The sequence below is a fragment of the Lytechinus variegatus genome, chromosome 5, assembly GCF_018143015.1.
Source record: "Lytechinus variegatus isolate NC3 chromosome 5, Lvar_3.0, whole genome shotgun sequence".
Classification (NCBI taxonomy): Eukaryota; Metazoa; Echinodermata; class Echinoidea; order Temnopleuroida; family Toxopneustidae; genus Lytechinus; species Lytechinus variegatus.
Genome location: NC_054744.1, coordinates 33,942,821 through 33,955,005, shown reverse-complemented (window position 1 = coordinate 33,955,005; position 12,185 = coordinate 33,942,821). Strand labels below are relative to the sequence as shown.

Genomic DNA, 12,185 nt, shown 5'->3' with positions numbered 1-12,185 from the left:
GAACATTCGTTGGATTCATATTCCATTTGAGAGAGATGAAGTGCCCTGACAGCTTTCGTTAGTCATGAGGCACTTACACTGTAAAAAAATGAAGTGTTAGTTTAGCACTTACAAATAGTGACCGCATTACGAGTGCCGATTTTCTGTTCAAATCAGCACTCGTAGTGCAGTCACTATACGAGCCTTCATTGCTAAATTAGCACTTCATTTTTTTAAAGTGTAGAACGATAAAAATCATGGAGATGTTTTGTTATTCAAAGAGGACACTGGCGAATTCATATGCCATATTTCGCACCTTTTGCCGGGTCCTATATAGAGCAACTTAATTCCCGGGTGAAGTGTCGATTTTTGTAAAATGTTACATAGTCATAATCATTTAGTAATGCCCGAGCACCTATATAAATGATCTGGATTGTTTTGACACGAAACGTGCTTTTGTATTTAAGTCTCCTATAATGTAATCAAAGCTTTATCAGCTAATGTCCACTGTATTGGAGGTCAAAGATCATGATCTATCGTCTTGATTAGGGGTGGTCTAAACGGGAATACTGAAATTCATGTACAAGTATTATATGGATCATCCATGGTATAGGACAATAAGTAACACTGTGTGAGCAAACTTTTATTTTGATGTTACCTGTGCTCTAATGTGAGTATACTGTACTGTATGAGTTCATATTTGAGTTCAAAATGTAATTTATGATAATGATGCAGAATTGTGGGCTAGTCTTTATTCTGTAGGCCTATAGTTATCCGATTAGAGTTTTGCAGGTGGATATTTCATTGTGTAATGTAATACACCAACGTAAAAACGCTCATAATGCATTAATCATTATTGCATAAGTGCTATAATGATTATATATATATATATATATATATATATATATATATATATATATATATATATATATATATATGTATGCATATATATATGTATATATACATACATAATGTAGGCCTATATAATGTGATATATATATGTGATAATGTGATGACAAGTTTACTTGTAACAAACGCTCTTGAGGTGTGAGTATGAAACGTAATGAGATGAGGCCAACTCAAAAGATGACGCAGGACACCATTCTTAGCTTTAGCTTTTTGTCTCACCTGCATAGCAGAGTGAGACTATAGGCGCCGCTTTTCCGATGGCGACGGCGGCGGCGGTGGCGGCGTCAACATCAAATCTTAATCTGAGGTTAAGTTGATGAGATGACAAGATGAGATGATGAGATGACAAGATCCCGGATCTCGTCATGTCGACATCTTTTAGAAGAAATGGTCAGATGACAAGATCTTCGATCCATGATCATGACATCTGATCATCTCTTCCACTGGATGTAGACATGACGAGATCCAAGATCTTGTCATCTGATCATCTCTTCTACAAGATGTCAACATGATGAGATCCGGGATCTTGTCATCTGATCATCTCTTCTACAAGATGTCAACATGATTAGATCCGGGATCTTGTCATCTCATCATCTCTTCTACAAGATGTCAACATGATGAGATCCGGGATCTTGTCATCTCATCATCTCTTCTACAAGATTTCAACATGATGAGATCCGGGATCTTGTCATCTCATCATCTCTTCTACAAGATGTCAACATGATAAGATCCGGGATCTTGTCATCTCATCATCTCTTCTACAAAATGTCAACATGATGAGATCCGGGATCTTGTCATCTCATCATCTCTTCTAAAAGATGTTGACATGATGAGATTCGGGATCTTGTCATCTCATCATCTCTTCTTAAAGATGTCGACATGATGAGATCCGGGATCTCGTCATCTTATCTTTTGCTATTAAGATGTCGACTTCCCGAGATAATTATCTCAACATCTCGGTGGCACTTTTAAGCTTCCATATATAAGTGTATTGGTCTAGTTCATAAAACGTGGAAATAAGAGTAACCAAGTATCACTGAACATCTTGTGCGAGTTATAGTAGTTTTCAAAGTCAGCACTGCTGCCATGTTGAATCGCGTGATGTAGGTGAGACGGCCTGGGGCCCGTTTCTCAACAACGTCATAAGTCTAACTTCTTGACTAAATCGGAGATAGTGACCTACTTGTCCGCTAACCGTTTCACGAAGCCCTCTTTACCAAGATCGGGTACAACAACCTCACTAAATATTTATGACACCTCCGGACCCGTCATAACTTCTTTCTTAATGACGTAGTGGCATCACGTGGGTAGACTATGACATGCCAAAGCGCCTAGAAATTTTAAAATGATAATCTTACGTAATCAATCATAGGTTGAGATCAGAGGTTGAAATTACATCACAAAACAAGTGGGTTAATGCATTCAATGATAACTGTAATACAAAGAAACTGTAAAAACTGTTGGTAAAATGCCACAAACCATTCATTTTGAAATAGAAACATGATGTAATCGATAAAGATTCTACCACGTCAGGCCATCAATAACTGAACTCGTATTTGTTGTTTTCGGACCCCTATTAAACGTTGGATACATTCTATCTTTAATTTATGCATATAATTCGTCAATATCTTATGTTTCGGAATCAATGATTAAAAATGCTTCTTTAAATTATATTTTGATGCCGTTTGGAATCGTAAAAGACCGTATAATTATCATCATTTTACAAAGAAAAGCGTTATGGCTTAATTTCGTAAACTATCAAAATTTGATATCCCGGGGGCACCCATCTCAACGTCCACAAGTGATTTTTTAGTCACAAAATGAATTATTCATAATTTAATTTTTTCTGCAATTGAATGCTCCAGTCTTCATGGTCTAAGTGTGTATGATGCATAATACACCTGTGCTATTATTTAGAAAAGATTTATTTCCCAATTCATCACAATATTTGCAATTTTGTCATAATTTTCATTATTGAAAATTATGCTATTTTGTGACTAAGGCTACGTCTCGTCTGCTCTTTTTACCGATAGTATCGATATCAAGGTATTCTAGTTAGGAAGCCTTTCGAGAAACAGGTTTAGTAATATTGGAACTAACTCCGTGGTTGGTGGATAAAGATATGACTAACTTGTCCATGTGTTGAGAAACGAGCCCCAGAGGCATTCCACTTGTTTGTCTTTATTTAGACTTCGTCAGAAGCGTCTGTAATTACAGACTATTGTGGTAGTAAAGTAGAATACGGTAGGCATCGTACTTTACTACCACAATAGTCTGTAATTACAGATGCTTCTGACGAAGTGTTAATAAACATGATAAAGACGAAAGCTAAAGCTACGAATGGCGTCATCTTTTGAATTGGCCTCATCTCATTAAATGTGTGAAGTTACACATGTACAACAGCTTTGGCAACTCTTTTATTTAAATATATATATATATTCTTCTTTAGGCCAATTATTAGAGATGGAATGCTTATACAATATTGATTGGCCTTGAGAGAGAGACAGCTCGCTGACCGATGCGCCCGAGAGTTTACCTAAATATCCTGTTTTTTTAACCAATCACTATACAGAATTTAATCTAAGTAGAATATAATTCAAGCTATTATCTAGAACAAAAGGCTTAGCTGTTTGCCTCTCACTACTTCTCCTTGCGATTCATCTCTATACTCACTCAGTCGCAAGCCAGTCGTAGACCAGTCGGGTCGTAAGGTGTGCGGTGACCTTTATGTACAATGCGTTTGTTCACAAACTGGTTCCAACCAGATTTCGCAAGTAATGAAATTAGCTATCAAAATCGGCTCCTACTGCGCAAGCGTACTAGCAGAAATATGACCAATATTGCCTTGTGTTTTTGTACAGTATTCCTATACGAGTACATTTTACACTAGACATTTTTTTTTTACTTATGAGCAACGTTAAAACAATCATAAGAATATTTTACCTTTACAAATGCTGTAAATTTGTTGTATTTAAAATCTTCTAAAACTTAATTTTTGGAGCATTTACATTGTGTAATATGAAGATTTCGATTTTATACATTTTCCATTACCTTGTTTGATTTTTTCTGCATATGTGCCTGACCTCAGTATTCCACCCAGCGTTTTTTTTTTCAAATTAATGAAGGACCTTCGAAAAATAATACAAATTCTAGACCACGATCATGGCTGTAAAAGGGTATAGCTTCGGAACTATTTGTCAATCGTAGAGGCAACATGCGAGGAAGCAAATCAAGCGAGTTTTTGAAAAATCCCTTTACAGTCTTCAATACCTAGTTTCAAAGCAGTACTTCAGACTTAAAATAATATTATTTGAACAGATATAGAAAAAAAATCAGACGAACAAAACACTGAATTAAAAGAAAATCAGTCGAGGAATAAAAAAAAAGGTTTTACATTTTAAAGGTAATCGATTTGCCTGTTATATGCCCTTCAAAGGGCAGCCTAGGGCCACTCAACCCTACGCCGCCTAGATTCCCAACTTTGGATTGATGTATTCCTTCTTTAAAAGCTCCATATAACAATGTAGTCTTAGCTAAGTGAGGGATGCAAGTTAATTGCGGCAGACGTCCTCCTTGTGTTTTTTTTGTCATGCAATTACCAGTCCAGTCAATAGTTTTAAATTTAAAGTGCCAGTTTGCTCTAAAACGTCTATTAATGGGCTTCTAAGCTGGGCGACCAGATGTCCTGGATATTAAGGGATAGCAAGGGCCATGGGAACAATTTTTTTTCCTACGAGCCTCTTTTGTAATCGGCAGTAGATATGAACATAATATGTGTGTGCGTGTGTCTGCTCGTAAACATTAGTCGGCAACGAAACAACAGCGGTAGCATATGGGATAGGTCCATGGTGGTAGTGAGTTGCTTTTCTATTAAGTGTATATACTTTGGCTTGAAAGCCTTTGAACCCGTGTTTGGTATCTGGTGCGAAAACTATTTTTCCCAGCTAAAAACTGCACAGGAGCAGAAAGTTTAGGTATGCCCAAAAATGTTTAGTTATATTTTCAAGTGACCGTGATGCAAACCATGGACCTATCAGCTGGTAGTGCATCCGTACTATTATGGAATTAAAAAAATATGATTATCTTCAGCATATAGGATCCCAGGGGGTCACTCACCACATGGACTGCTACCCACCCGTGTCCGACAACCTCAGAAATGCACCCTAAACGCCGTAACTACATTAACTAACTTTGCAGCCCTAAATGGCGTAACCCATGAGAAAAGCCACCCTAAGTGGCGATAACAGGGATAAGCCCCTAATTTGATACCCTAATTTGAGGCGTACACATATCGAAATTGATTAATTTGAAACCATACTGATTAGAGAATACTGATGTTATAAATTGGTGTTACATACAACAGGTATAAATTTCTGGCATTTTTAAAAAGTTATTTCAACTAAGGGCAGCATAATTTACTCTAAATGACACTTCTCTTAGCCACTTTGAATAGCCATCTTTTGGCCTAAATTAATGAATGCAAGTGAAAACTGTTGCTTACCTTGACTGACTGATGCATCACTTAACATTCGTTTTACCAATTTCATCAAAACTTGAAAAAATGGAATCCATACCAGTTAATGTGTTGAAAATGCATACATTAATTAAACCTGTATCTCCTGTTTTTCTGTCTTAATTGATAATAATAAAAGAAAACAAATCGATATAGGAATCCCCGGTTTGAACCAAACAAAATGGTATAGAAAAATAGGCCTAAACCTAAGGCGTGCTGCCTAGTAGCCGGGTGTAAGACGAGAGACTACACTATACGGGGTAATCTCTCATAAGTGATGCGCTGGCTGGCGTGTGCACGGATTATTTGTATCGTTTAAATCGCGCCCATGGTTTCATGGTGTTTATGGCTTAGATCTACTCCCAAATCTCAAATTTGCAACCCTAACTGGCGTAGACCAAGTTTGCACCCCTCAATGGCGTCATCGTCATAGCCAAATTAGACGAAAAGAGAAAGAAAAGGCGAATGGTGCTGAAATGCAACCATTTTTGCCAAAGACGTCGACGCCGCCCGAGTGCCTGAAACGGGACCCTTTTCGACGCTTTTTCTGGACACGGATGCGTAGCAATCCATGTGGAGAGTGACCCCCCCCCCGGGATAGGATCCTCCATTTCGGTTCTTGTTATAGTAATCTTTTCTCTTAATATTGATATTCTTGTCATTCGCTCTGGTTTTTCTCACTTTTACTCGGCCACGTTTCCAAAACTTTTATGGCAACTTGAATTTGCTTCGCGTGTCATAGCCCAGTTACCTAAATGCTAAACATGCTTTATTATGAGTCATGTGGAAAGTAACACCATTTTTTGGCGTTATTGTTGACTTTGACTTGTGTTGACTGCCTTATAGCACAATGTTTTCTAATAAAAAAATCCTGTTTGTGGCGTCGTTCATTGCAGGTATCCGGTAAGAAGAAATTCCTTGAATGCTCGAGTGCCCGATCAGGGTAGCAGTGCTAAAGCCGGGGTAATAGCATGCAGCGCTCAGAAAAAAATTGTATTAAGCGCTATAATTGTTGCATAATAATTCTTATCATTCATGACACCATTTTTTTAGGCCTAATGACATTTTTAATGCTCAAAAGCGGATTTAATGAAATAAGTTGCAACGATGATGCAGAAAAACTCCTTTACCTTACACTTGCCCCCTACTATCTAAAAAAAAAAATAATTATGGTACTACCATTGACGTATGATATTCAGTGTATGGCATCTCAAGTCTGACTTGAGATGCCATACACTGAATATCATACGTCAGTAGTTCTTCGGTTCTTAATCGTACAGCTTTCCCTCTCGGTGGTTGGATTTCATTGGCCGGTTTTCCTAATGACGCCAAGCAGACAACAATCTCGGCGAGAAGAATATAAGCATTCGTTGACCTAAAACTCTCATTACTCACTTCTCATGTCGTCGACCTTGATTATAATATGCAATGTAGCTTTTCATTAAACACTTTGCATTGTTGATCAGCGCGAGGATCCTATATCATTTCACCAACAAGATCATTTGTGGAGATAATCGGGTAAATGCACTATCTACACGATTTTCTTAATCTTTACTGTCCCCTTTTCTCTGAAGTTTTTACGGTATAAAGATTAAGAATTGAATGGTAGTCGATATGGAGTTGAATACTATCATATCATTTGTTATCGAGATAATTGTCACAACAATCAGTATACCAGGCAACATCCTTATCATCGCCGTGTACAAACGAAAGAGAAGGACATCGTTCTCGGTCTTGGCAATTGGACTCGGAATCATCGATCTCGTGATTTCTTTGACAAGCCCAGTACGATTATATAATTATTTGTTTTTCGGAAAACATACCAGCAAAGCGTATTGTCAGGCATGTGGTGGTATATTTTACCTTGGCTTAAATTCTTCTATTTTCATGGCGGCTCTTATAGCAAGCAATCGGTATTTTGCGATTTGTAAGCCTCATGACTACAGGTTTACCCCTCGAGCCTCAGCAGTGTCGGTCGCCATTAGCTTTGGAGTATCCGTCTTGGCCAGTCTACCACTAAGCGTCCTATTTGATGTTGTTTCATACCCCAATGACAAATTCGACTGCGGCATGCCACAGAGACTTCATCTTATAGCTACAGTTTACATTTGCTTTCTAACGATTTTCCACATCTTGACGATAGTCGTTACACTTACCATGTATGGCTGCGTCCTGAGGCGAGTTCGACGGTTAAAAAGAGTTGGTTTCAATAGAGCTAACACGAGTGATTTGAAGCATAATCATCGGAGAGGAGGAGGGACTGAAATTAATGAAACTGTTTTAGATGGTCAGGCAGTCAATGGAAAAGAAAAAAAAGATTCAATTTCTTCCCTCCCTGTTGTGAGCTACCCTAGAACAGGTAGGCACGCTGTAGCCAATGAAACCATGGCGACTTGTCCTGTATCTAGTGTTCACATCACACAACAAGTTGGCCCATCTACGTCAGAAGGCCCGTCCAACAATGCCTCGTACAACCTGTCAATCCCGAAAATACCAACACGGCCAAACAGAGACGGTGACGTTTCTGCCATCGTTCCAATTCAAACAGCGGACGAAGTTCTGGATACTTCTTGTCGACGAAACGTGCCGAGACTAAACGGCGATTCCCCGAGAGCAGAAGCAACAAGGAAACATTTAATCGTCATCATGCTGCTCTACCTCATAACGTGGATCCCTACCCTCTTCATCATTATCTTTGGCTACAAACCGGAATTTCGAGACACAAACTACGCAGCATACACTGCCTTCATGGTCGTGTGTAGGTTCCCAGGTCTGAACAGAATCTACCATTTTGGTATTTCATTCATATTACGGAGATCATTCAGACGAGATTGTAAAGATTTGCTTCTCAGTGTGAAACTAAATTTATTTTGAGATATTTCATGATAGCAATTTTCGCTTGATTTCACAAAACAATTATATGTACATGTATATGCAGGGGCCTGTTTAAAAAGAAACTTACGATTATCGTAGCTTTGCCATCACGAGAAATGACATTTCACCTTTATCACGTGACCAGGCATTCGTGCAAAATGATCAGTGATATTTGATAACCCTATGTCTAAGTATAGTGCAATAAATCCATTTACAGTCAAAGTTTTGATACAATTTCAAAACTTACCTTTGGTTAAGATTTCAATTTTGATACCACAACATAGTTAATCTTACTGGCCCTATATGACCTGTGACCTTTATCATATATGATATATATGATAATACTAATAATTTGATAACCCTTATGTCCAAGTTTTACGAACTCGGTCTGTATACTTTCTAAGTTATGATGACATTGAAAAAAACACACTTAAAAGATTTCAGTGTTGACTACGCAAGTCACTGTCTGCTATGCAGGAAAGAAAAAAAATTGATCGGCTAAAGATGGGTTTTGTTACCATAGCAGTTACCATAATTACCATAATATAGGTCTTTAATGTATGAAAGAGGTCCTTGGCCAATACGTAAATGAGGCAATGATAATTGCGTCGCCCACTCTCTATCTCCTTTGCATTTTATGATGTGAAATATGGAATATTGATTTTTTTATTTTCTTTTACCACTTAGCTTTGTTGAGCAACTATGCATTAATTACGGTTTTTATCTAGTGCATCCGATGTTATACAACAGGTAGCCAGTGAATAGCTTTTTTCTTTTATTTGTTTCAGGAAATTATTCATCATACGGCAACAAGCTCTAAGTAAACAGAAATTTGTTATTTCTTGCACATCAGCAGAAGTGAACTTTCCAGAAAATGGTTATCAACTTCTCTCCAAATACTTTTACTCGCTCGTGTGCGAATATACTAAGTTGCTTTATACCAAGAATTAATTATAATTATAACATAATCTTATTGCAATTCAGTTATGATAAAACATGTATAATTACTAGGGTTTTTCTGGGACATAGGGTATAAAGTATTCCCGTGATATGCATCACTGATAGACACGTTCTACATTTACAGTAAGATTTAAAGGGTTTACAAGTGCAAGGGAATTTAATGGAACTTCGATGGAGAATATTCAAGCTTTGCATTATTTTGGTGAAGCAATTTTTATAGCGGACATGTCACATGAAAGTCGAATAAAGGAGTTGTTGCTATTTGTTCATGTATTATTTTATACAAATTATACTAACATATTTTCTGAGAATGTGAAATAGGATCGACAAGTTTCGATCCCATTAGCCGCACTGGACTATCATTATATTTCATCATTTTCATTGGTCTTGTTGGTACTTAATCAGAACACAGTCATTCTTGTGTAGAAATATATTCTGTCGTTCATATGATTAGTCATTATTGTGAAGCTCATTCAGACGGACTTCAGTAAGGACTTCCGCCATTGACACACGAGTAAACATTGTAACATAGCTACAACTGTAGGCAGAGGCTGCAGTTAATGTCTTTGCTGTTGTACTGAACGCAAGCAAGACATACAGGGCTCCGTAACGCAAAGATTAGCGATCAATCGCTAAATGAACTGACCAATCAAGATCAATGCTGCACGCGCATTTGTCGCAAAATACTGACTAGGAACCAATCAGAAGTGTTCTTTCATATTTTCGATTCATCGCAAACCTTTGTGTTACGGAGCCCTGGTGTGGCAAAGACTATGAATTGTGGATCCATAATTCGTAGTCTTTGCCACATCAGTTGTATTGACATATTGCGTTCAGCATAAAAACTGCAGCCTCCGCCAGTCCTAGATTTAGGCTTCACTGAGCATAGAGTCAACTTTACGTGGAACTCTGTATCATTTATGAGGCGTAGGCCTATCCTTAGCCTTTTCTGTTGTAAAAAAAACTTATATAGAGTTTTTTGTTTTCATTTCTGTCCACGTGTCACATTTTTAGTAGCATGCATGACTTATTTAAGTCGTTAACAAATGTAACACGATTTATATGTACTTTTCGGCATTCTCTGATTCACTGCATTGCCGAGCGGGCGCAGGGCAGCAGATTTGGTTCACTGAACTTTGTCAGCTGAGAGGAGTGTAAAAGAGTGATTGATATTTGTGTGTGTTTTTATTATTTTATGTCAATTTGTATTTAATATGTAGTATTTTGATTCTTTGTCTCTGCTTGTGCTTGTATTTATGTTTTATTTTTGCCAGCGGAGGCCGAATTTCCTGAATCTCGAATCCAAGTTGCACTGAATAAACATGTAAATATGCTGATGTTATACACACACACAACCTCACACAGACAACACGTGCACACACCCTCGCAGACACACATGTATATATATATATATATATATATATATATATATATAAATGTGTGAGCTTATACATGTACTACAGCTTTGGCAACTCTTTTTGTTTTAAAAATTGTGTGAAAGAAATGGATGAAAAGAACAATGGTAGGCGTAGCTTAAATCAAGGCTCCCCAGAGCTATCTACCCTTTGGAAAAATTGGTGATGCCGAAAAAATGTCTCTGCCGGGAATCGAACCCGAGCCCCCAGCTTTGAACGCCGGTGCCTTAACCACCAGACGGGTTAGTGGCTAGGGCGACACTGATCTGATTGACCGTCAGATAGACAGATTTTCGACACCATACCAATTATAATTTCCAATTTTTCTAAAGGGTAGATAGCTCTGGGGAACCTTGCTTTAAGCTACACCTACCACTGTTCTCTTTATCCATTTCTTTCACACAATATTTAAAATAAAAACAGTTGCAAAAGCTTTAGTACATATATATCTTCACACATTTGTATACTTTCTCCAATACGTGTACTGTATCAAAGCAATAGCTTTGATCCAGCTGAGGCATGGCGGCTTGTCATTGTTCAAAACCCACCTTCCCCCGACAAAGGAAATTATGATTGGTATGGTGTCGAAAACCTGTCTATATGACGGTCAATCGGATCGGGGTCGCCCTAGCCACTAACCCGTCTCTGTGGTCTAGTGGTTAAGGACCGGCGTTCAAGGCTGGGGGCCCGGGTTCGATTCCCGGCAGAGCCATTTTTCGGCATCACCAATTTTTCCAAAGGGTAGATAGCTCTGGGGAACCTTGATTTAAGCTACGCCTACCATTGTTCTCTTCATCCATTCTTTTCAAACAATATATATATATACATATATTAAAAGGATGCTAATACAGCAAGAAAGCATTGAGACGTAACCTGGTCTTTGTTCCATCAGGTTTGATACTGTGGTAAATACATATATAACTACAATTGGTACGATATTTATGCCTAACTATATAAAACCATTACCATTCTCCGAAACTTTTGTAACTTGTAAATAAAGATCACTACTCATCTGTACCTCAACCAAGTCAGATGTTTATTTGAGCCTCTTTAATTATTTTCTCGTAGTAGAATCATCACATGGTGAAAGAAGTGGTCACAATTTGGTTGAAGCTGATTTACCCTGAATTGAATCCGAATTTTGAAGTCGTCTTAGTTTTGATTTTGACGAGTCGACATGTCGGGATTAAAACCCCCAGAAACCCTTTCATTTGAGGGAAATGCGCCTAGAAACTGGAAAGACTGGTTGAGAGCCTTTGATTTATATGAGTTGGCTTCCGAGCTGACAAGGAGACCAGAAAGTGTGAGATGCGCAACATTACTTTATGTTGCCGGATCTACAGACCAGCAGATTGTTGAAACTTTTCAATTCACATCTGATGAAGCCGGTCAATTAAGTGAGTGCACTGAATGCAAAATTATCTGGCTATTAATTGTGAACCGCGTAAGAACATATTTGTGATTCGATATCTTTTTGACTCGCGGAACCAGAAGGCAGGAGAGAGTTTCAGGGCATATGTCACCGACCTGAAGGC

The 12,185-nt window shown here is 38.0% G+C and overlaps 1 protein-coding gene across 1 annotated transcript; it reads left to right on the top strand.

Moving 5' to 3' along the window:
• Positions 1-6,711: 6,711 nt before the first annotated feature.
• LOC121415415 (thyrotropin-releasing hormone receptor-like) lies at positions 6,712-8,275 on the top strand. The gene has a single exon (XM_041608614.1). It carries the CDS (start codon positions 7,004-7,006, stop codon positions 8,273-8,275), a length of 1,272 nt encoding a protein of 423 aa, XP_041464548.1. The 5' UTR covers positions 6,712-7,003.
• Positions 8,276-12,185: the final 3,910 nt, after the last annotated feature.

Coding starts and splice junctions, on each gene's coding strand:
- LOC121415415 (XM_041608614.1), top strand. CDS start 7,004: ATGGTAGTCGATATGGAGTTGAATACTATCATATCATTTGTTATCGAG.